Source organism: Leishmania mexicana, chromosome 27, assembly GCF_000234665.1.
Source record: "Leishmania mexicana MHOM/GT/2001/U1103 complete genome, chromosome 27".
Taxonomy (NCBI): Eukaryota; Euglenozoa; class Kinetoplastea; order Trypanosomatida; family Trypanosomatidae; genus Leishmania; species Leishmania mexicana.
In genome coordinates, this window is record NC_018331.1 from 991,581 (window position 1) to 1,014,376 (window position 22,796).

Below are 22,796 nucleotides of genomic sequence, written 5' to 3' on the forward strand. Positions count from 1 at the left end.
GTTTTTCTGCTCATTTGCACACACACACACACAACACATATATTCACCACACAACCACACACTACACAAAAAGACAACAACACCCACACAACGCATGTGTTCACACACACGCAGACACACGCAGACACACAGAGAGGCGGGGCGCTCCCCTGCCAAATGATGGGGAAAGTACGACTGTGTAAGAAAAAGGAGCGTTTTACTGAGAAGCAGTGCGTGCGCACACATTTTTACCGTGTGTGCGCATAGGTAGTGACTCCCAGTGTTATACATCGCGAAGATTACAAAGAAAACATCATCGAATCGCCACCTACAAGACTGGAGCTTGCTCCCTCGAAGGCGCCAAGTATATTCATGATCACAAGACATTCTTTTTGTACATCTCTCGAGACAAACACGACGCGTCTTTTTGTGGGGTGTGTTCGCCCACACACGTATATACACACAACGCATGTTGCGTGTGTATATGTGTGTGTGTGTGTGCCGCACACGCGCGTCCACTGCCGTGTCACCACTTCTCTGCTCTGGAAGCTGACAGTACGAACTCCTCATCGGAGTGTGTGACGCCTTGCCCCCTCCCACACATCCTCTCCTCCCATATATATTTATATATATGGGGTGGGGTGTGTTGTGCGTGTGGGGGGGCATGGCCATCGGAATATACCAAACAACAACTTTACGTCCCTCTCCAAACGAGAGAACATGCATGGGCTGGCATGAGCGGCATGCTTCACTTCGGTGGGGCTCGAGGGGCATTTACGTCCCGAGGCGCTGAACCTTGAGGCCTGAAATTTCATGCTCAGGGACACAATATATCTATCTATATATATATGGGGAATGCATATATATTATATGATGTGTGTCGCTTAGCTTCACGAAACTAGAAGAAAACGGTGCAAAAAAAAGGACCCGACAACCAGCTGTGTGTCTGTGTGGCGCATATATAGTTACTCTATATACACGTCCGCATACACACGGCTCGTTGTCGGGTCCTTGCCCTTTTTCTACCTCCTTTTCCTCCATGCGCGTGTGCGCGGGCGAGGGGGTGCGTGTGGTGTGTGGGGGGGTGGGGGGATCGAGCAACCCCCCCATAATATAGCCCTACTTTGATCCAAAAGTGCACACACAGGAGAGAAGTGTGCCCGCCAAACATGGGCGTCTCTCGGTTGCTGTGTCTGTCCCCACGCCCTGCGGGGAGAGGGGGAACGGGGTGAGAGGCGACACGATTTCCACCGGCAACGTCTCTCCCTACCTGAACACACGCCCCTAGGAGGGGTGCGCTGCCTCCGCCACGAAGTCACAGTTATCCCAGACGGACCGTTTACCCCCCGCCACCCGACCCGACAACCAGCTGCGCCTAAACCGCCGGCTCGTTGTCGGGTCCTTGCCCTTTTTTCTCTGCGACCCTGAAGGGTGGCATACGCAAGTCAGACGGCCCTATCGTGGCCGAAGTATGGTGGGCAAAGAGGGGGTGAGTATTCGTGGGGCCGCTGAAACCTCAGAAAAGGGGTTCGTCTGGCGACTCCTGGCGATCTTCCTTTTGATTCGTTCCGGGGGCATGTGTGGCAAGGGGGTGACCGTAAACTTTTTTGGCGGCTGGTGCGTTTTGGCGGTCCTTTGGGGTGCCGTTTTGGTGTTGTTTGTGTTGGTTGGCTGGTGGCGGTGGGTGTGTCGTTTGGCGCGCTGTGGGGGCGGGGGGGTCTCTGTGCTTGGGCGCGGTTTAGGTGTGGCGGGTTTGGGGGCCCGTGGGGGGGCGCTCGTGCTTTGGGGTGGGGCGGGGCGTCTCGCCCCGCGGCCGCCGGGGGGGGGGGCCGCGGCGCCCGGCGTCCGCGCGAACGGAAGGGGGGGGGCGGGCCCAAGCGCCGGTGCGCTCCCGCCGCCATCCCCGCACGCCGACGAAAGGGGCGGGGGGTGTTCGTTGGAAGTGCAGATCTTCGCAACCGGGGCACCTTTCGTACGTGATGGTTGAGGGGGGCGGCGGTGCCGTCAGTCTTTTCGGGTGTGGTGGGGTCGCGGCGTGCCTTGGACCCTTCTTGACAGCGCTCGTTGTGGGCAGCCTGGGCGTGCCGCTGGGTCATTTGGCGCGCGCGGCGCCTGGGGAGCGGGGAGTAGAATATACATTTGCACCTTCATCAAGCAAGCGCGGCCGGGCAAAAAAAAATATGGCTGCTATTCCCACTTGCATCATGCGAGCGCAACCCATCGGCGCTGTTTGTCTTTCACTTTTCTTTCCTCCTCTCCTTTGAAGAAACCGTACCCCTGCCGCGCGCCGCAGTTGTTTCAATGTCACACGAACAGCGGCTTGAAGAGGCGAACAACGCTGTGCTGGCGATCCGCAAAAGCGTCGACAAGGAGTTCTACCCGCGCTATCACATTGCCCCTTATGCCCGCTCCATGAGTGCGCCATGTGGCATGATCTACTTCAAGGGTCTCTATCACGTCTTTTATCAGCATCAACCATTTGCCGAAGAGTCTGGCCCGATGCACTGGGCTCATTCCACGAGCGAGAATATGATTTACTGGCGGCACCACCCCGTCGCGCTCGCACCCGGAGAGGACTGGGACCGCGATGGTTGCTTCTCTGGCAGCTCGGTCGTGTATGATGATCGACTCTATGTATTTTACACTGGTCACCACTGGCTCACTGATATTGCTGATGATAGCCAAATATACCAGGTTCAGTGCCTGGCTATCAGCGAAAACGGCTTCAACTTTGAGAAGCGGGGCATCGTAGTAAAGCCGCCAGCCGGCTTCTCCCATTTCCGGGACCCGTACGTGTGGTTCCAGGATGGGCGGTGGTGGATGGTGTGCGGCGGCCGCGACTCCAAGGATCAGGGCCAGCTTCTCCTGTACAGCACCGATGATCTGGAGGATTGGGATGACAGCACGTTCATGATTCTGTCCAAGTCGGAGGACCGTAACGTGTACATGTGGGAGCACCCTTGCTTTTTCCCCCTGCAGCGCCACCAGATGCTCATGCTCTCGCCGCAAGGCATGCAACCTGAAGATTACATGTTCCGCAATCGGTACCAAACAGGGCTTCTGATGGGTCTGTGGAAACCGAACGCGATCTTCAGCGTCACCTCCACGTTCAAGAAGCTGGACCTTGGCCACGACTTTTACGGCGCTCAGGCCTTCCTAACGCGCGACGGCCGGCGTGTCTTCATTGGCTGGCTGGACATGTGGGACACGAACATGCCCACAAAGCAGCACCATTGGACCGGCATGCTCTCCCTGCCTCGCGTTCTCCTTGTCGACGAAGCTAGTGGCAGAATTCGTACGCCGCCCATCAAGGAGCTGGAGAGTATCCGTGGCACCCACCAGTACCTACCGCGGCAGACTGTGCTCGAGAATTCGCAGGTTCAGCTACTGTTTGGCTGCACGGCTCACGAGGTACGCGTGCTGTTTGACATGGAAAAGAGCACGGCGGAAAAGTACGGCCTGTGGCTCGGTAGAGGGCTAGAGATCTACGTCGACGAACAAAGCAAGCGTCTCGTGGTAAACCGCCACTACCCCAACTACGGCATTAGCGGATACCGCAGCTACACGCTGCCGGCTCAGGCACTGCTGCTAGTGCACGCGTACTTTGACATGTCTAGTGTAGAGGTCTTTGTGAACGAAGGCGAGGCCGTGCTGAGTACCCGGATTTATCCGGCGCGCGAGGATCGGGCGCTTTCTCTCTTTGCAGCCAATGGCACCGCCCACGTCACGCGAGGTGACATTTGGGCACTGAACCAGTCAGTTATCCATTAGCTCTTCTTCGAGTAATTCCAACTCGGCAGGGACGTAGAAACGGTAGGAAATATCGAAAAAAAAAAGATGGAAAACGAGGACTCTGAAGCGGGACGAGGCCGAATGTTTGTTGTTTGTTTGTTTTCTGTGTGTGTGTGTGTGGATACATCAGGTGTTGACAACGAGCGGTAGGAACTACCACATAAATGGGGCAAAGCCGTTTCTTGGACTGTGCTGGCAGCGTCAAATTTCCTTGCTTTCTTTTTTTTCCTGTTGTTCTACGCTTCCTCCTCTGTGATGCTTATAGACGCACCCATATCACATTATTATTTTCTGCGTTACGTTTTCACTTTTGTAGCCTTCATCTGGTGTGACACGTGTGACACACAACGGCGACAAAACAAGGGAAAAATAAGCTTCCGCGCGCGCTGCTTTGTCTTGCATTTTTTTTTGTTTTCCACTTCGCCCTCTAGCTTTTTTTTTACGGGCCGCCGTTCTCTGAGGCGTGCTTTCCCCCTCTGTTTTGCTTGCGTGTCTCCTCCGTTTTCCCTCTACGAAAGACTCCTTGTAGGATTTGCTGATCAGCTTCGAAACAAAAAAAAATACACATAAAAGAACAAAAGGAGTAACCGTCGCCGTTCAACCGTTTCAAAAATTACCTGATGGGCAGTCACCGATTTGCACCGCGTCTTCGACCAATTAGCGGCGTCGGAGAACCGCCCCGATGTAAGCTTGCTACTCATTGGAACCTTCCTCAACCCGACTCTATCTGTCGCTCTGCAGATTATATATATATATATATATCTGCTCCCCTTTCTCCCACGCTCCACACGTTTGCTTTGGGGCTGTAGCAATGTCTATCAATAGCTCCCTGGTGGCCTTTGAGCGGGTCATCCTCGCGGAGGAGAACGTCTCGCCAACTGTAGCGCCGGCGCTGCAAAAGATGCTGGGGCTGCTTCCTCGCCACGGCGCGAAGGTAAGCTATCAGCTCGAGCAGGACGTGTTTCACTTCTTCATCGAGAACGACATTGTCTACGCCTGCACCACCTCGGGTCACTACGAGAACCGCATTGTCTTCGGTTTTCTCCTCCACATCAAGAATGCATTCAAGACATCCTTCGCCGGCGGAGCTGACCGCAATCCGCACCACGCTGGCCTGACACCAGAAAACTGCCACGACTTTTCTTCTACGCTGGCCTCCTCCCGCAAAACGTTTAACGAGAGCCCTCAAGAGGATATGGTTTGCCGAATCAAGGAGCAGCTGAACGCAACGCGCGAGGTGATGCTCCAGAACCTGGACGGCATTATCGAGCGCGGCGACCGCATCGACACTCTGTGCGACCGCACCGAACTCTTATGTGACGAGGCGCACGGCTTCCACTCTAATGCACGCTCTCTCAAGCACGCCGTCTTGATGCACAAAATTCATATCATCATCGGTATTGTTATCTTTATTGCCATTCTTGCCCTCATCACTGCGCTCGGCATCTGCGGCATTGACTTTAAGAAATGCTAGCTAGAGGCAATTTTTTTTTAGTGAGCTGTTTTTTTCCCCGTGCGACACGTACATGGAGCGTTTTTTTTTCTCGGCTTTGCTTCGCTCTGTCCTTCCTTGCTGCTCAGTTTGAGTTCTTTCTCCCTTTCTCCCCTTTCGATGTCTGGTGATGGCGCCTTCTGCTTCTCACGACTTGCTAGAGCCTGATTAGAGACGAAGACCAACAAAAAGGATTTTTTTTTCGTCTGAATCCACCGACGCCGGCAGCGTGGATCTTGGTGTGTCACTCCTGCGTTTCTCTTTCTCTTCACTTTCAATACCACTTTCCCCTCCTCTCTCTCTCCACTTCGCAGCACATTGTTGCCCTTTCCTGACCCTTTTAAGCACTTTCTACGCGCTCATTATCATGCCTTCCGCAGCGACGCTCTCGATCGACGCGCGCAAGTGGACTGGGACGATCGAGGCGGCAGGCGCTGACTGCCTCTGCTCTGCTATCTCTGCGAAGAACGTTGCCCATGTCCTGTCGACCGCCACGGTACGAGCGCCGCAGAAACAGCTTTGCGCCGCGGTGAGCAACTTTGTGCCAGCGATGCTGGAGAACGCTCACGGCGTCTCGATCTTGACAGCGCTGGTGCGCTATGGCACCACGGCCACCGTTGAACAAATCGCCAGCAAGCTCACTGCAGCGGACGAGGACGTATGGTCGTTCGTGGCTGCTCCAAAGAAGGAGATGACCAAATGCCTCTCGCTGCTGCTCGAGCGGATGGTGTACCGAGAGGACTGCACCGGCGAGTCCCACAACGCACTTTTGGGTCGGCTGAAGGCTATCAAGAAACCGTCGCTGATGAGCTCCTCCTTTACACTGCCCGCCACTGCTCGTCTCGCGCTGGTGGACGACGCATTTGCTGCAGGGCTCCTGTCCTCGAGTGAGGCGCAGAAGGCGCTGGGCAAGTCATGTCAGCACGTCGCCACCGCCGCCGCCGCGGAGGAGTTTTGCCGCACACTATTTGAGAGGCCGAAGGACAACGCGGCCGGGGACTTTGTTTGGAAAGCACTGGCGGCTAGCATGAAGGCAGACGCCAAGGCACACCCACGCGAGGCCCTTCTCGCCATCCTCGCCACGCACGGACCCGTGCCACTGGTGAACAAGATGGCCGACGCGATGGCGCAGTGGTCGACGGTACGCGAATTGTGCACCCGTGACTCTTACGCGCACATCGTCGCCCACCTGCTGGAGCGCTGCGACGACGAGAGGGTTGGCAACAGGCTGGTCGCTGCCGTCATCACGCAAGAGGCGGATGTGACGGAGCGGATAGGTGCGCGCAAGGCGGCCCAGCACCACCTCCTGGCGGTCCTCGCAGCGAAGTCCAGCTACGCGCAGACCCTAGAGAAGCGTCTTGGTATCTCGCAGACGAAGCGCCTGGCAGCGGTGAAGGTACGCTTCGCAAACGCCACGCAGTCGAAGGCGACCACGACGCAGCAGGCGATCCTCGAGAAGCTGAAGAAGCTGCCCAGCACCACCACTTCCTCCTCCGGCGCCGGGACGAAGCGCGCGCGTGAGTGAGTTGCGCGCGAAGTGACGGGAGGGAGCGGCGACGGAACCAGTGTAGTCATTCGATGACGATTTGTGGTTTCTTTTTTCGATAAGGTATACCGATTCCATTAATGTGCGCCACCCGCCCCCCTCCGTGTGCAGGGCGCCTCTTAAGATTTCAGCAACACACCGAAAAACAAAACAACGGCAGTGGCATGCGCACAAACAAACGGAGGCGTCAGGCCATGCGTGGCGTGGCAAGACGAAAGAAGACAAACCGAAAGCAGGACGGCGTACGGGTGCAGCTGCATTAGGGCGTGTGTGTGCGGCGCGCCCGTGTACGTTCTCCCCTCCATCACTTCCCGCATCGCCTTCCCACGACTCTTTTCTCCCTTTTGCTTTCGTTTCTGTCGTTCTGCTCTCGGCGCATGAGTGTGCGTGGCCGTACAAGTGTGGGCGCTTCTGTGCTAACTTCTCCTTCCGCTCGCCCTGCACCATGAAACGCTTGCAGCCGGCGTGCCCGGCGGCGATGGTGCCGGGCTGCGGGGCGGCGATGCAGTACAGTCGTCGCTGGAATCTGCTGGAGCACCGTACGAAGGGGTCCCCATACATGAAGCACCTCGACCTCTACGCCCGCCGCGATCCCCAGCTTGCCCCATATCTGCTGAGGGAGGTGGACATCGAGTACAAGCGCAAATGCCGCAAAGTCTCTTTCTTAGTGTGGGTCGTCGTCTTCACCGTGACCGTTGCGTGGCAGACCCGCATGCAGGGGGAGGCGCTGCACTACATGCGCTTGTACGCCTCCTACGTCCGCGCCGAGCAGGACGCGAAGGACGACGACAACATCAAGCGACGCAAGGCGTTCGTTGGCGTGATGAACGTGGTGAAGGACGCCTTTGACCGCGATCAACGCTGGACCGCCGCTGATGAGGCGAAGGCGCTAAAGGAGCTGCGGTGAAGGAATCGCAGGTGTGTCTGTGTCGGCCTTTACAGTGCTTCTCCCATTTTTCCTGTTCTAAATCCAGTCACAAACGGGCAAACGTGCGATCGGCTCTCCCTCCCTCTTGTGAGCGGGATGGCGCCCACCCCCTCCCTTCCCTTGCGTATCTTGCCCTCCTCTCCCGTGGCAGTTCTGCTGTTGTTCTTTGAGACAGAGGGGGCTGATTAGCAGCCATGTGATTGTTGCCCCATCCCTGTCTACTCTCTTCCTCCCTCCTCACTGCCGCTTGCTGGGTGCATGCTATCCTATTCTTTCAAGTATCTCTCGCTCTCTCTTAGCCGCGCACACGATGCTGTATACTATTACACTCGCGGTCCTCACATTCGCCTCCACCTTCATGGTAGCGGACACAGTGGCGAACATATGGCAGCTGCTGAACAGCGGACGTGTCGCCCTCATCTCCTATAGCGTCTGGATGGCCGCCCTCACACTGACGGTATTGGGCACGGACTGGCTGACGACACTGGGCTTTGTGCACGCGTTGATCTTCGTCGCATGCTGGTGGCTTGTCCGCAATGGTGATAATTCCGCGCATTCATTCCCCAGCCGTAACGACTACGTGCGCTTCCCCGTGACAGTCTACGTGCCTGCCTTCGTGGTGCTGTACTTCCTTCAAGGTTGGCTGCAGTGACCATGGCGGCTGACAATACCGCGTAGACACAGAAGGATAAAAGAGGAAGCGTTCTTGCTGGCGTGTCTGCCTGATCGTGTGTGCGTACGGGTGACACTGTGCACGTGTGTGCGTGTGCGTGTATGCGGCCCTCTGCACATGACAGAGATGTCTAGTGGTGGGGGGTGCGCAGGGTCTTACAGCTGGGGGGGGGTCAGCGGATTCGAAGTCTCCTTGGTCTCTCGTTCTCCGCCCACACCCGCGGTAAAGCGGGCTGCAACTACCCCCAAAGCATAGCACATATAACCGCCTTCATCGTGTGCCTCTCCGTCTCTTTCTTTCCCCTTACACTCGTGCGTGTGTGTGCGCCTGCACGCACTGGAGCCCCTCTGCGTCCCCATTTTCTTCCTGCGGCGCGAATGGGAGCAGCGATAGACATCCCTGTCCGTCCACTTCTTCCTTTCGGTCTCCTCCCTCTCCTCTGCCCTGCCCTCGACAGCACCCCCAGAGCACTCATTAGCCGTCCTCCGTACAGCATCATTACTCACCACACACACACACACACACACACAAACACACCATAGAAGTTCAGCTTGATCACTCGCGCCCTTTCTCCTCGCACACCCGCTGAGTTGTGGAAGATGGATCGAAGCATGGCGGAGGCCATCCGGCAGCAGTCTGAGGACCTGCGGGATGAGCTCAAGGAGCTGGAGCAGTGGGAGGACGCCATGCAGGCGAGGGAGATGGCCAAGGCACAGCGCAGGGCGCCTCTGCCAACCAGTGCAGCCGCAGCCGAGCCACCCATTCGAGGAACGGTGCCGTCGCTGAAGGAGGCGATACGGCAGCAGCAGCAGCAGCAGCAACAGGCGCGGGCCGCCGGCGCCAGTGGGGATGCCGCTGCTGAAGCTATGGCAGACCCGATTCAGAAAGCCAAAGACAAGGGCAACGCACTTTTCCAGAGCGGCCATTTGCAGGAGGCAGTGGCGGCCTACACCGTCGGCATCGACCTCGACCCAGCCAGCGCTACGACACACGTCCTGTACGCGAACCGGGCCATGTGCTACCTCAAGCTCGGCGAGTGGACGGCTGCAGAGAAGGATGCGACGATGTGCGTGCACATGAACACCGGGTATGCCAAGGCCTACTACCGACGCGCCGTGGCGCGCAAGCAGCTCGGCAAGCTGCGCGAGGCTCGCGCAGATCTTGAGGCGGTGCTCGCCCTCGCTCCTAAGGACGTCAGCGCTCAGCAGGAGATGGAAAGTGTGACAAAAGCGCTGCAGGCGAAGCGAGCGGCGGCGCCGCAGGCCACCACTACCACCACCGCTACTCCCACTACTACGAAGAAGCGAATCATTATCGAGGAGGTCGACAGCGAAGGGGATGAGGCGGCGGCCGAGGCACCGGCGACGTTGGCCTCAAGGTTGTCAACGGAAGAGGAGGATTTCCATCAGGCCTGCATCGAGGAGGACCTGCGCAGGCTGGCGGCGGCGCGCAAGGCGAACGAGGAGCAGGTGCGGCAGGAGGCACAGCGCGAGGCCGCTGCGCAGGCCAAGCGGCAGCGCCGCCATGAGCGCGTGGAGATCATTGTGGAGGAGGAGGAGCACTCCCCCACGGTGGAGAAGAAGATGGCACCCTCGCCTGCCACATCCGCCCCCGCGGTGGAGCAGACGGTACCGCTGTCGACGTCATCTCCGCCGGCCTCCTCGTCGCCCTCACCCACATCCGCCGCCGCAGGCGCACGCCCACGCGCGCGCCCCTCCATCGCCAAGGAGAGCCTCACCACACCCAAGTCCTTTAGTGAATTCGAGCGGCGCTTTCGCGAGGTGGCCCAGCAGCCAGACCTGCGCGACCATTACGTGCGGCAGCTCGACCCTGCCACCATGGCGAAGCTCTTTGGTAGCAATATGTCACCCGAGATGCTTCTCGGCATCCTGCAAGCCATCAAGACCTTCAACGTCACGACTGCCCTGCAGTACGCCAAAGGACTGTGCCAGGTGAGTCGCGTAGAGGACGTGGCTCTCTTTTTCAATGCACAGGAGAAGGCAGTCGCGCAGGATGTGCTGGACCTCCTCCGCTCAGCCCCTGGCACGCCAGCCAAGGATATCCAACAGATTGAACGCAAACTCAAGCCCTTGTAGGCAGCAGCAGCAGCAGCAAGGGGAGCGGTGGAGGTGTGTGTGTGCGTGACAGCACACACGCATATGCATACATGCACGCTCGCATGGACGCATCAACAGCTGGTGGCGGTATGCAGGTACGCACGCGTGTGTGTGTGTGTGTGCGCGTCTGAGCTCCGTTTTTCACCTCGTGGTGCTCGTTTTCTATTCCTCTTTCCTCTTCGGTGACGTCCACGTCGTGGATGTGTCTGCGTGCCCGTCTGCGGTGGCCAGCGCGTGTGTGCGTCTCGGTCAGCGTCTCACTCCCGCTCGCGTTCACCATTGCCGTTCACTCCTCTATTCGTTTTCATTATTTTCACCCTCAGGCGACGTTCATAGGCGTCGCAACGGCTGGCAGGGCGGCACGCAATGCCGCTGATGGCCCGCCATGCGTGGGATGCCTACGCGTGTGTCGGAGGAGCACGTCCCACTGATGCATTTTTCCTTGTCGCCTACATCTCTCCCCCTCCCTCACACACTTTTCCCTCGTTTCTCTCGTTCTTTCGCTCTTACACACACACGCACACGCACACACACACATGTGCACGCAGAAGCCATAGAGGACCGCGCCACCGCATCATCTCTTCCTTCTCCCCCCTCAGCCATTGACTGCCGTAACACATACCAAAGCTAAAATTTTTCAGTTGCGTCTGCGTGCTTTCGTGTGTGAGGAGTTCGCGTCTGCAGACATCCCCCCTCTCCTCATTCCACGAGACAAATTGCCTCACTAAACTCTCTCTTCTTGCGGCTGTCTACGTCTGTGTCTGTGTGCGTCATCGTTGTTGTTCTTGCTGCTGCTGCGGCTGCTGCTTGCATATTCCTGCGTGCTTGCTATCCAACAGGTTTGCGCTGCACTCTTCCCTCCCCTCTCCCCCTCTTCTTGCTCCCGAATAGAGAAACGTATTTATCTTTGCCTCATCCACTTCCCCCACACAATGGTGAAGGAGACCGGTTATTACAACGCCCTCGGCGTGAGCCCCGATGCGAGCGAGGATGAGATCAAGCGCGCCTATCGAAAGCTGGCACTCAAGTACCATCCGGACAAGAACACCGAACCCGGTGCGCAGGAGAAGTTTAAGGAGGTGTCGGTCGCATACGAGTGCCTGTCGGACCCCGACAAGCGCAAGCGCTATGACCAGTTCGGCAAGGACGCGGTGGAGATGCAGGGCGGTGGCGTCGACCCAAGCGACATCTTCGCGAGCTTCTTCGGGGGTGGAAGCCGCCCGCGCGGAGAGCCGAAGCCGAAGGACATTGTGCACGAGCTGCCGGTTCCACTGGAGGCTTTCTACTGCGGCAAGACCATCAAGCTCGCCATCACCCGCGACCGCCTGTGCACGCAGTGCAGCGGCACCGGCTCCAAGGTCGCTGGCGTGAGTGCCACATGCAAGGACTGCAGCGGCCGAGGTGTGCGGATGGTGACTCGCCAGCTGCAGCCCGGGTTTATTCAGCAGATACAAACTGCGTGCCCGGTGTGCAAGGGCAAGGGCACGAACTTGCGAGAGGAGGACAAGTGCGTCAGCTGCCGTGGCCAGCAGATCATCAAGGACAAGAAGGTGTTCGAGGTGATGGTGGAGAAGGGCATGCACCGCGGCGACAGCGTTACCTTCAGCGGGGAGGGCGACCAGATCCCTGGCGTCAAGCTCTCCGGCGACATCATCATCATCCTGGACCAGAAGCCGCACCAGACCTTTATCCGCAAGGGCGACCACCTCTTCCTGGAGCAAACCATCTCCCTCGCTGAGGCGCTAACAGGTTTCTCGCTGAACATTACCCAGCTCGACGGCCGCGAGCTCGCCGTCTCCTCCGCCGCCGGCGCCATCATCGACCCCGCCAATATGTACAGCGTGAGCCGCGAGGGTATGCCTATTGCCCACACCGGCGGCATGGAGCGCGGCGACCTCATCATTCGCTTCCAAGTCGTCTTTCCAAAGACGCTGAGGCAGGTGTGTGTGCCAGAGCTGCGCAAGATGCTGGGCTACCCGCAGCAGCCACCGGCCAAGGACGGCGCCGAGCAGTACACACTGCAGGAGTCGCACATCAACCTCGAGAAGGAGGCACGCCGTAACGCCTATGATGACGATGGCGACCAGCCGCGCGTGCAGACGGCCGGCTGTGCGCAGCAGTGATGGTGACAACTACGCGCCAAGGGATGCGTGCGGCCCGCTGATGTGGCAACATGATGAGTTGCGGCGCCAGACACGGCGGCGCCTGTCCCGTGAAAGAATGGGAGAAGAAGTCGGGGGAGAAGATGGGGAGGATGGCGGAGGGACGGCAGGTGAGCAACGGAGAGAGAGAGCGAGATTCAGAGAGGGCTTGAGTGACTCACACAAACACCGACACACACCCACAGAGGGACACGTGCTAGCGTCACTTCCTGTTATGCGTCACGGTCCGGGCTTTTGCAAGCAATGTCTGTGGTGTGCTTCTTCTTGTGCACGTGTGTGTGTGTGTGAGGGCGGTTGAGCGTGCGGGCGCGTGGTGGGAGCCGGGATATGTATGTGTGCGTGTGTGTGTGTGTGTGTGGGAAGGTGCCTCCACGCGCTGCTGCTGCCACCGCGACAACTCCAAAGTGTTTTTATGTTTCTCTGCTGTGCTCTGCTCTTTCAGGTGTCTCTCCCTCCCTTCGAGTGCCGTATAGGCGCACGCGCCGTCTGCGCTCCCTTTCACACGCACAGGCGTACACGTGCACACAGGGCTGGTGCACACGTGTACGCCTGTGCGCGCGTATTTTTGTCTTCTCTCTCATTTCGCTCTATTTTGGTTTCCTTTTATTTTTCATCGTTTTTTTTTTCGTCGTCGTTCCCGTCACTCGTGATGGGCCCTTCGCTGATGGGCCGTTGGGAATAGCCGCCTCGCCCTCTCGGGGCGTGGCCTCGTGCGCGCACGCACGCTCGCACGCGCGCATCAGCAGGGGAAAACAAAGGAAAAGGCACAGGGAGGTGGTGGGAGGGGGAGGGGCGCGCACACACACGAGGCCACACCCCTCCCTCCACCTCTCTATCTCACACATACACACGCATCCATGGGCATATGCGCATCTCGAGACTCACGTTTTTTTTCCCCCGTGCATACTTGTGTATCACCGCCAGCCTCAGCGCATACGCATCGTGTGTCATGCCTGCTGCGTCCTGTGACGTGGGAGTGGCGTTGGGCGACGTTGAACGCATGGACACAGCCCGGCCTGCTTCACACACACACACACACACACACACACACACACATACACGTGCGTGAAGGCGGCACGGAGAGGAGGAGCTTGTGAGGCGGGATGGTGGGCGCGAGAAGGGTGGTCATGGTGGTGGTGATGGGCGGGACCCGGAGAACTTTGAAGCGCCAGACGGTGCGACTGCCGCTCTTTGCTCTCTCTCGTCCCTCTACTTTCCCTCGCGGTGGGGTGCACGTGCGCACGTGACCGTTGATGCGACTCGGTCCGTTGTGTGGACACACGCGTTGCTCTCTCTCTTTTTCTGTTATAAGCACATATACACGTACACACGTGTGCGTGTGTGTGCGGCAAAGGAATGGGGCGTAGACGCGAAAGAGAAGAGAAGAAAGCGACGGCTCCTTCGTTCACTTTTTATATTTCGTGTGTGTGCTCCCTCTCTGCCTGTCCCCGTCTCGCGTGTGCTGTGACACGGTTTAATATCATGGTAAACATAGGGAGAGAGAGAGAGGTGAACCGGCACCAGAACATGTGAACAACATGCACACGCACGCCGCGGGATGGTGAGTGGGGGGGGGAGATGGGGTCGTCGTCCTGGTGGCGTTGCATGCGCAGCGTGTCAACCCCTTTCCTCCCGATCTGCCCCACAGCTCAAACAACCAAGGCGGTGCACGCGCCTTTTTTCGTGTGCGTGTGCGGCTGCGGGGTAAAGCGGAAGTGCGCTGCCTGGACAGGGGACGCCAGGCAGCGTCGCACGGGCGTCACCGAGCACCCCCTCCCCGTTCGACTATCGTTCTTCCTCCGCCTCCTCTCCGACGCCTGCATGGTGCCATGTACGCCGGCACACATTTGCGCGTGCTGTGTCTGTGTGCCGTACACGTGTGCCTTCTTCTACCGCGTCATCTGCCCCCCCCTCCTCCTGTGTGTGTTGTGTCCGGATATCCTCTGATCCAGTACAGCCGTGGCGAGGCACTCAACCACTCTCCTCTCCATACACCACCACTGCCGACTCCCATACACGCATACTCGAATCCGGCCTCGTATGTCCGCCAACGTGCTTGCGTATCGTCCACTGGCTGGGCCGGTGATCGCCATCACGCACCGCATTGCCATGCGTGACAGTCAGACGATACCACAGCTCGGTTTTGGCACGTATCGCCTGCCCGCCTCGGAGGCCACTGATGCCGTCGCCTTTGCACTCTCCTGCGGCTACCGTCACGTGGACTGCGCCAAGGCGTACGGCAACGAGGCCGCCGTCGGGGCGGCGCTCGCACAGGCGCTGCGCACCCGGTGCACCCGCCGCGAGGACCTCTTTGTTACGTCGAAGCTGTGGCCGACGGACCAGCACCCCGACCACGTCGAGGCCGCCTGCCGCGCTACCCTCGCAGCACTGCAGCTCGACTACCTCGACCTGTATCTTATCCACTGGCCTGTGTGCATGCGGCACACGCCGCATTGGACCTCCGACGAGGACCGCTACCCCCGCCACCGCGACGGCACCCCTGCCATCGACACCTCGGTGACGCTGCTCGACACGTGGACTGCCATGAACAGGCTGGTGGACCGTGGGCTGGTGAAGTCGATTGGGCTGGCCAACTGCACCACCGCCCATGTGAACGACCTCGTGAAGGTGGTCGCAGAGGCCAAACTCGCCCACCTGCCCGTACTCAACCAAGTCGAGCACCACCCCGGTATCGTGGACGGCGATCTGATAGCCTGCCTCGGCTCCCACGACATGCTGATGGCGGCCTACTGCCCACTCGGCATGCCGACCCGCGACACCCCGCCGGGCTTCCAGTCCCTCCTGGACGACCCCGTGTTGCGGTCTCTGAGCGAGTTCAGCGGCTTCAGCCCGGCGCGACTTTTACTGAACTGGAGCGTCGACCGCAACAACGTCGTGATCGTGAAGTCCGCCAACCGGGAGCACATCAAGTCGAACGCCAAGGCAGCACGCTTTGCGCTAGATGACCGGACGCGGCTGATGCTGGACAGCTACCACCTCCTCGTGCGCAACTTCCGCGTCATGAATCCGACGCACTTTAGCGCCGACGGCGCGACGCCGTTCTTCGCGGCCGAGGATGCGCGCTTGCAACGCGAAATCGACGCCTGTAGGTCGACAAGGACGGGAACCACGACAGCGCCGCCCTCGCCGCGATCTTGATTAGGGAGGGGGGCGAGTACATCAGTGTATATGTGTGTGCGTGTGTCTGTGTCCCCTCTCGGTGCTCGGGGTAGATGAGGTGGTCGAGCGCGTATATGTCGGTGTGTATGTGCTTGTGCGCTTCACACAGTCGCTCGAGCATCTCTCCATCTTCGCTACGTACGCTGCGCAGGGGCTGTGCACTGCGCTTCGGCGTGACGGCCGGTGCCCCTACGTTTCGTGCGACGCTCCCAGGCGGTGGTGATGATAATGGTGATGCGTGTGCGTGTGTGCAGCGCCCGTTGACACTTGTGTGCTCACCTCTGCATCTTTCTTCCCTCTCGCCGTTCTCTGCCAGACGATATCAGACCGTGCATATATTATATATACATGCATGTGTGTGTGTGTGTGCACGCATCTCCCCATCTCTCCCATCTCTCATCACCTGCAGGCGCACACGTAAGACCTTCGCCCTTCTCTGTCCCTGTCGAGCACAAGACTGCATCAGCATGGGGACGTGCAAGACAGGCATCAAGAAAGTAAAGGACGTGTCAGAGGCGACGGCACTCGTGCTGGACTGGTTCGAGCGGCACAACAAGCCAGCCACACCGCAGTCGCTGGCGGATGCGCTGGGGAGCCGTGTGTCCAAGCCGCTCCTACAGAAAATCTTGGAGCAGCTGCACGCCGAAGAGAAGCTTCATGTGAAGGATATGAAGAAAATGCGCTTCTACTACCTGCGCGTGCCGCCTCTGTCGGACGCCAACGGGGCCACCACGACCAAGCAGCACAGCGAGCCCGAGGACAAGCCAGCCGCCACCACCGGCGAACGAGGAGACGCGGCGAGCGCACCAGAGGTTGGCGGTGAGGCAGAGACGTGTGCGGAATCACCAGCAGATGCGCATGCGGCGCTGCTTTGCGCTGTGGCCATCTCCGCCGTGCAACTTTCAGAGAGGAGTCGCCGCCTCACTCGCTGGCGCGGGTGGCCCTCGTCGATGGAGCGAGCAGCCAAGTATGCAGATCTCGCGCGCGAAGTCTCTGAACTTAGGAACAGCCTAGAGCGCCTCCAGTTCAGGCACGCCGGGGAGTCAGCGGAGGCGCACGGTGGTAGCTCATGGGCATCGCGTGTGCGTCGCGCAGTGTGCCGGTACCGGCGCGCTCGGCGCCACTGGGTGCAGCGCAAGGACTGGGCCATGTGCTTGCTAGAGGCAACGGCGGGCGACGCCCACACCCCCGTGCAGGCTGCGGCGCTCTTGGGGTGCACGACGGATGCGGAGGCGGGTGTTTCTTTCGAAGACACGGCGGTGGCGCTGCCAGCCCCACTCCTGCGTGAGCTGAGTCTCTCGCAACGCGGATGACGCGAGAGGCAAAAGGCAACGAGAGGGACACACACCAGCGGGGCAGCGGCGCCCGCCCTTCCCACCGCACATCTCCTGTGTCTGTCTTGACGCGTGGTGAGCGCCACCCCTTTTTTTTCCTGTTTTTGCTGCGTAGTGACTGCTCCCCGCACTGCTGCCCCGTAACCCCCCAAAAGAGAACCCGCACGCCGCCCCTCCACTCCCTTTCCGTTACACCCTCATCGACGCGGAGCGGAGGGGACGGCGGCCCTGCCGCCGTTTGCTGTGCGCACGCACGGGAGATGCGCAGGTGTATATCGTCTGCGCCCTTGCCTCCACACACGCACACCACCTCTCCCTCTCTTCGTGTATGCGTCTGCTCACCTGCATCCACCATGCTGCCGCTTCTCTCCCCCTTTCTCACACTTGCGCGCCACTCCAACGGGGCTCTCGTGTGCCGACTTACTGGACAGGAGAAGCGTTTTGCACCGGTGGCCCTCTGATCATCCCGTCCCTCCCCTTATTACCCACTCGGCCATCGCCATCGCACTTGTCAGCCTCGCCCTCCGCTCTTGTCTTCTGTTGCAAGTACCCGTCATACCCACGTAGAGTGAATGGCGAGTGAGGCGTCCATGTCTGCCGACGGCGAGGAGGCCATGCCGCTGCCGGAGCGCTTTCAGCAGCTGCGACACAGCCTCCATGGACACTGGGGTACCTCTGCGGAGGCGGACCTGCTGCGGGCCATGCAACAGCTGCACACGCGTCTCGTTGCTCGCAGCGCACAGACGCACCGACGTGTCGAGGAGCTCAGCCAGCGCGCCACCGCTGCACAGGTGTCCCTGGCGAACGCGCTCAACGCGCTGAAGCTGCTCTCTCAGAAGCAGTTCGTGCAGCATCGCATCGCCACGGAGGATCTCCAGCAGCGACAGCGCGCAGTCGCGGAGGCAAGCAGCGAGGAGGCGGATGACGGGAGCAGCGACGGCACGGTGAGTCCTAATGGAGCCCTCGCCACTTCGCTGCCCACTCACACGACGAAGGAAGCGGCTGTGCGTCGTCGCATGCACGACTATGTGGAGATGTGCAAGGAGTCGCTCGCAGAGGAGGGCGTGCGGGTGCCGCTCTGCCCTGGTGACGCCGCCGAATTGGCGGCGGAAAGCCCTTATGCCCACCGCCGCCTGTGTGGGCTTATAGGCACACCGGCCTTCCTGTACGATGCGGACATCGGGTGTAGGCGAGGAGCGGATATGATGAACGCAGCGGCGGTGAGGCAGCGCCCGCTGCCACAGCCGCAGCCCGCCGGCCTCTCCGCCGCCGCACCTCCTACCGCTGTTACTGGACTTCCCTCTGCGCCGGCTAAGCCCCTCTCTCCAGCGAGCGCCGCGGCGAACGCTTCCGTGCCGCCGCCGCATCCGACAGCCACAGGCGCGGCTGCCCCTCCAGCAAAGGCGCTGCCAGCTCAGAGCTGCGTCGTTCATCCGCCAACTGCGGCAAAGGCGGCACCCGCAAAGAAGGAGCGGCAGCAGGCGCTGTTCAGCTCCTCCTCGTCTTCTGCGTCGTCGTCGGCCTCGCCGTCCGCTGCCGTGACACCGGCAACGAAGTCGTCTCCGCCATTGACCAAAAGCCGCGCTGCCGCACCGGCGCGTCCGCCAAAGTCTGCGCCGGCCAAGAAGGGTGCGCGCAACTTGTTCGGCTCCTCATCCTCCTCCGTGAGCAGCAACAGCGTTAGTAGCGCTCGCGCTGGGGCAGCGAAGCGGGTGGTAGACTCGCTGACATCATCAGACCTCTCGTCCAGTGATGACTCGAGGCCACCGTCAGCGGCGGCCCGCAAGGCCAACAACCCGTCGCCGCCGCCGCCTCTCACGGCCACGACAGCTTCACCGCCTCGTGCGGCTTCAGCCTCGTCGCGCTCTTCACGAGTATCATCGGCGTTGTCTGGTACGCCGGCATCGCCGCTCCCGAAGCCGACACCGGGATCGCCGGCTACTGCTACCCCGGCGCCACCAGCAACGCCCCCGCCAGCGCCACCACCGCCATCTTCAGCAGCGTCAGCGGCTTATGCACCGCCACCAGCATCACCTCCACCGCCACCCCCTCCCCCACTTGCTGCCGAGAGCGCATCTGCAGCTGCGCTACCACCGCCGCCACCGGTCTTTCTGTTCGATACGGTGCCCGCCATGGGTGCGCCGGGACCACTTCCACAGGCTGCACCGGCGCAGTTCTCAGCGCCTCAGTCCGCCGCCCCGCCGTCTCGCACAGCTGCCGGTCCACAGCTGCCGCGGCGAGGCGGCAAAGTGCTGAGTACGTCATCGGATGACGACGCTGAATGATGGGCTCTCTGCAGCGGCGGCGGTGGGGGATGACAGCCGTCGTCAGCGCTGCCGGTTGCGCCTTGCGCTTCTTTTTTCAAATATGCTTGTGCGCTGTGTTTGCCTTAGCGATGCCTGCCACTCGTTGACGTGCGCCCAACTCGTCTTACCCCCCTCTCCCCTCCCCCGGAGGCTATGACGCGGTGCTCTGCGCCTCAGCCTTCCCCCAAACCATCTCGCATAGGTGACGCACACACACACATGTGTGTATATACGTGTGTGTGTGTGTGCCCTTGTCGCACACCGACGTTCCCCTCGTGCTCCCTACCCGCTCCCTCTTCTTCTCCTAACCGTGTCTTTTCGGCAGCCACATGGACATCAGCGAGACGCCCGAGGCAGAGACACACACGCACCGATACCGTTGCTCTGACGCCGCCCAACATGGTCTGGGATGTGCGTGGCAAGGTGGGCGTCATCACCGGTGCTTCCTGCGCCCTCGGCCGCGAAATCATGGAGAGGCTGGCCAGCCAGCATCAGATGAAGCTGGCGTGTGTCTCTCGCAAGCCGCTTGCCACACCGCTACCTGCTGGCTGCGCGTCTTTTGTGGCCGACGTGAGTCGCGGCGACGACTGCGACGCCCTCATGAAATCGGTTCAGCGTGAGCTTGGCGCGGTGTCTCTTCTCATCAACTGCGCCGGCGTTACGCTGAGCAAGATGCACGTGATGTGCACCGACAATGACTACGCGGCTGTCATGGACACAAACCTGAAGGGTGCGCTGCAGGTGACGCGTGCGGCGCTGCGGCATGGCGGATTGCTAAAACTCCAGGATGGGGCCGTGCTGCACATAGGCTCTGTGGCGGGCGTGGTGGGCAACGAAGGGCAGGTGCTGTACAGCGCGTCCAAGGCTGCCCTCAGCGGGGCGGTCAAGTCGTGGGCACTTGAGTACAGCCCGCGCAACATCCGCTTCAACGTGGTCGCACCGGGCCTCATCGATGGTGAAGGCATGGCTACGACACTGACCGAGGGGCAGAAGCAGCGTTGGCGCGATGGCTGTCCGCTCAAGCGGCTTGCCACCGCTTCAGAGGTGGCAGACATGGCCGTGGCCGTGGCGCTGTGCCCTTACATGAATGGGCAGACAATCGCCGTCGACGGCGGCCTATCGTGACATGTGACCGATGATGCGCTCATGCGACTGCCCGTGTACACGCCCTTTACAGGTCTCTGCAGTTGCTTCACCATTTGTGGCGTGTGTACACAGCGATGCGTTGACACGGCGCTCTCACTTCTTTTCCTCTGCAGTGGATGAGACCATCATCACAACTTGTGATGTGGGGTGGATGGTGCGACAGCAGCCGCATCTCACACCGCCTCTCTCTCAGGGCTGCCGGTGATGCTTAGGGGACTTCCTCAGCCGCAAACGCCGCCCTCCTCCAGACATACCACTCTCTCTCTACACTGCTGCCTTGTACATCCGCTGGCCCCTCCACCCCCTCCGTCCTCTTCTCTACACCACGCAGACCATGCAAGTGCCGAGGCACACACACACACACACACACACACACGCACACACACACACACACACACACGTACGAGCGTACGAATCGCAGGACGCACCACCCGCCGAAACTATTTCCCGTCCGCCTCATACACGCCACGTGACACACCGAAAGGAGAGTTTCTCGCTCTCATGCAAGCTCTGCCTCAAGTGCTCGATGACCGACAGCAGCGGCTGCAGGTGCACGAGAACACTGTCGTGCAAGATGCCGCGCGACATATGAACGTCACGGTGCAGCAGCTCTATGCCTGCTCGGCTGATATTCGCCAATGCAGTGACGTTATTGAGGGATCAGTTCTGGTGCTTGGCGTACACACGGCGCACACGCTCCTCACCCAGCTCAGCCGCTCACTCAAGTCCATTGAAGCCGTGATGGACGCCTGGCGCACCACGGCGGCGGTGTATCAGGAGCACTCCACCCAGTGCCACCAACTCATGGCGTCCATGGACCAGGCGTACGTGAGCATGAAGGAGAGACGCAAAACTGCGGAGATGGAGCTGCGGGCGCTGCGCGTGGAGCGGGACCGAAAGGAGCAGGCCTACGACACGGCGGTGCTGTATGTGCAGCGAGTCTTGGCTGAGCACACGCAGTGGCAGGAGGCACACAGCCACAACACGCAGCGCTGGCCCATGACGGACACCTGCGAGGAGGCTCTCGCGGTGCTGCACGCAGTGCGAGTGGGATCGTCTGCCGGCAACTCAGACCGCCGCAGCCGAAAGGATGGCCATATCGGACGCGAAGAGGTGCCGCTGTTTCTCAAGGACGACGCCAGCGGTAGTGTGGGTGAGGTGCACCGCTCCTGCTACGCTAGTTTTGTGTCGCCGCCGCCGCTACCGGCGTTATGCGAGTGGACGCCACTTGTATCGTCATCCAAGGCCAACTCGAGCGAGGAGACCGGGGATGTGGCGCGGCGTTGGTGCACCACGATGGCCGGCCGACTCGGTGCCACTCAACCATCTTTGCACTTTGCGTATGTGCCTCCTGCGGAGGAGGTACAGCTGCTGCGGGAGGTGCTGGCGATGGGCACCGGCAGCTCTTCCTTGATGAAGGACATTCACACCGCGCAAGCACGCTTCGACGAGCGCCGCACGCAGGTGCGCAGCGTGTGTGCTCGCGGACTCGATTCCTTGCACGCGATGCGACAGGAGATGAGGATACTGAGGACGCACCTGCAGCACTTGGTCGACAGCCAGAACCCGTTCGTGTGCATGGCAGAGGAGCTACTAAGCCTCGTGCACACGCACATGGAGGTGGAGGTGGCGAGACGGGTCGCCGCTATCACCGCCCCTACCGCCGCGACCTCTACCACCGTGCCATCTCCCGCCGGTGGCTCGCAGAGCGGCATCGGCTTCACGCCGCGTTTGAGCAGCTCCTCGGTGAGTTACGTGGCCGTCCCGTCGTCGAGACTCAGCGAGGCCGCCGAAAGCGGTGGCGACACGGCCTCTGAAGGCTGGACATGGATGGCCGATGCGTGATGACCTACAGAGATAGACAGCGATGCGCTCTTCTGCCCTCGTCCTCCTCTGTCTCTCCATGTGTGCATGTCTATGGTGGTGGCAGGAGCGCATCGGTGGCACGGATATCGCCCCCTCCCCCCTACGCGCACAGACGCACAGCCCTGACGCCTCGGAGTGTGTACTCGTATGTAAAGAACAAATTTTGTTTGCCTTTTCTTTTTCATTGTGGAATCTGTGGAGCCTGGGTGTGTGTGCTGGTGGTGGTGGCTGCCGGGTTGAGGGGGTGGGGAGGTGTGCGCTACCGCCGCCACCGC

At 60.2% G+C, this 22,796-nt stretch overlaps 12 protein-coding genes across 12 annotated transcripts; all 12 read left to right on the plus strand.

Annotated features, from left to right (window-relative positions):
- Nucleotides 1-2,280: 2,280 nt before the first annotated feature.
- Nucleotides 2,281-3,750, plus strand: LMXM_27_2340 (sucrose hydrolase-like protein; the record flags this gene model as incomplete). The annotated part of the gene is made up of 1 exon (XM_003876766.1): nucleotides 2,281-3,750. One exon carries the CDS (start codon nucleotides 2,281-2,283, stop codon nucleotides 3,748-3,750), a length of 1,470 nt encoding a protein of 489 aa, XP_003876815.1.
- An 832-nt stretch (nucleotides 3,751-4,582) lies between these two features.
- LMXM_27_2350 (vesicle-associated membrane protein (vamp),putative) lies at nucleotides 4,583-5,245 on the plus strand (the record flags this gene model as incomplete). The annotated part of the gene is made up of 1 exon (XM_003876767.1): nucleotides 4,583-5,245. The coding sequence occupies one exon, from the start codon at nucleotides 4,583-4,585 to the stop codon at nucleotides 5,243-5,245; it is 663 nt and encodes a 220-aa protein (XP_003876816.1).
- Nucleotides 5,246-5,630: 385 nt separating this feature from the next.
- LMXM_27_2360 (conserved hypothetical protein) lies at nucleotides 5,631-6,788 on the plus strand (the record flags this gene model as incomplete). Its single annotated transcript, XM_003876768.1, has 1 exon — nucleotides 5,631-6,788. The coding sequence occupies one exon, from the start codon at nucleotides 5,631-5,633 to the stop codon at nucleotides 6,786-6,788; it is 1,158 nt and encodes a 385-aa protein (XP_003876817.1).
- Nucleotides 6,789-7,254: 466 nt separating this feature from the next.
- On the plus strand, nucleotides 7,255-7,716 carry LMXM_27_2370 (conserved hypothetical protein; the record flags this gene model as incomplete). The annotated part of the gene is made up of 1 exon (XM_003876769.1): nucleotides 7,255-7,716. One exon carries the CDS (start codon nucleotides 7,255-7,257, stop codon nucleotides 7,714-7,716), a length of 462 nt encoding a protein of 153 aa, XP_003876818.1.
- A 331-nt stretch (nucleotides 7,717-8,047) lies between these two features.
- On the plus strand, nucleotides 8,048-8,389 carry LMXM_27_2380 (hypothetical protein, unknown function; the record flags this gene model as incomplete). The annotated part of the gene is made up of 1 exon (XM_003876770.1): nucleotides 8,048-8,389. One exon carries the CDS (start codon nucleotides 8,048-8,050, stop codon nucleotides 8,387-8,389), a length of 342 nt encoding a protein of 113 aa, XP_003876819.1.
- Nucleotides 8,390-9,009: 620 nt separating this feature from the next.
- Nucleotides 9,010-10,506, plus strand: LMXM_27_2390 (putative TPR-repeat protein; the record flags this gene model as incomplete). Its single annotated transcript, XM_003876771.1, has 1 exon — nucleotides 9,010-10,506. The coding sequence occupies one exon, from the start codon at nucleotides 9,010-9,012 to the stop codon at nucleotides 10,504-10,506; it is 1,497 nt and encodes a 498-aa protein (XP_003876820.1).
- Nucleotides 10,507-11,459: 953 nt separating this feature from the next.
- LMXM_27_2400 (putative heat shock protein DNAJ) lies at nucleotides 11,460-12,650 on the plus strand (the record flags this gene model as incomplete). The annotated part of the gene is made up of 1 exon (XM_003876772.1): nucleotides 11,460-12,650. One exon carries the CDS (start codon nucleotides 11,460-11,462, stop codon nucleotides 12,648-12,650), a length of 1,191 nt encoding a protein of 396 aa, XP_003876821.1.
- A 2,079-nt stretch (nucleotides 12,651-14,729) lies between these two features.
- Nucleotides 14,730-15,848, plus strand: LMXM_27_2410 (aldo-keto reductase-like protein; the record flags this gene model as incomplete). The annotated part of the gene is made up of 1 exon (XM_003876773.1): nucleotides 14,730-15,848. The coding sequence occupies one exon, from the start codon at nucleotides 14,730-14,732 to the stop codon at nucleotides 15,846-15,848; it is 1,119 nt and encodes a 372-aa protein (XP_003876822.1).
- Nucleotides 15,849-16,336: 488 nt separating this feature from the next.
- LMXM_27_2420 (conserved hypothetical protein) lies at nucleotides 16,337-17,182 on the plus strand (the record flags this gene model as incomplete). The annotated part of the gene is made up of 1 exon (XM_003876774.1): nucleotides 16,337-17,182. One exon carries the CDS (start codon nucleotides 16,337-16,339, stop codon nucleotides 17,180-17,182), a length of 846 nt encoding a protein of 281 aa, XP_003876823.1.
- A 593-nt stretch (nucleotides 17,183-17,775) lies between these two features.
- Nucleotides 17,776-19,488, plus strand: LMXM_27_2430 (conserved hypothetical protein; the record flags this gene model as incomplete). Its single annotated transcript, XM_003876775.1, has 1 exon — nucleotides 17,776-19,488. The coding sequence occupies one exon, from the start codon at nucleotides 17,776-17,778 to the stop codon at nucleotides 19,486-19,488; it is 1,713 nt and encodes a 570-aa protein (XP_003876824.1).
- A 174-nt stretch (nucleotides 19,489-19,662) lies between these two features.
- Nucleotides 19,663-20,634, plus strand: LMXM_27_2440 (3-oxoacyl-(acyl-carrier protein) reductase-like protein; the record flags this gene model as incomplete). Its single annotated transcript, XM_003876776.1, has 1 exon — nucleotides 19,663-20,634. One exon carries the CDS (start codon nucleotides 19,663-19,665, stop codon nucleotides 20,632-20,634), a length of 972 nt encoding a protein of 323 aa, XP_003876825.1.
- Nucleotides 20,635-21,156: 522 nt separating this feature from the next.
- On the plus strand, nucleotides 21,157-22,500 carry LMXM_27_2450 (conserved hypothetical protein; the record flags this gene model as incomplete). The annotated part of the gene is made up of 1 exon (XM_003876777.1): nucleotides 21,157-22,500. The coding sequence occupies one exon, from the start codon at nucleotides 21,157-21,159 to the stop codon at nucleotides 22,498-22,500; it is 1,344 nt and encodes a 447-aa protein (XP_003876826.1).
- Between the last annotated feature and the right edge of the window lie 296 nt (nucleotides 22,501-22,796).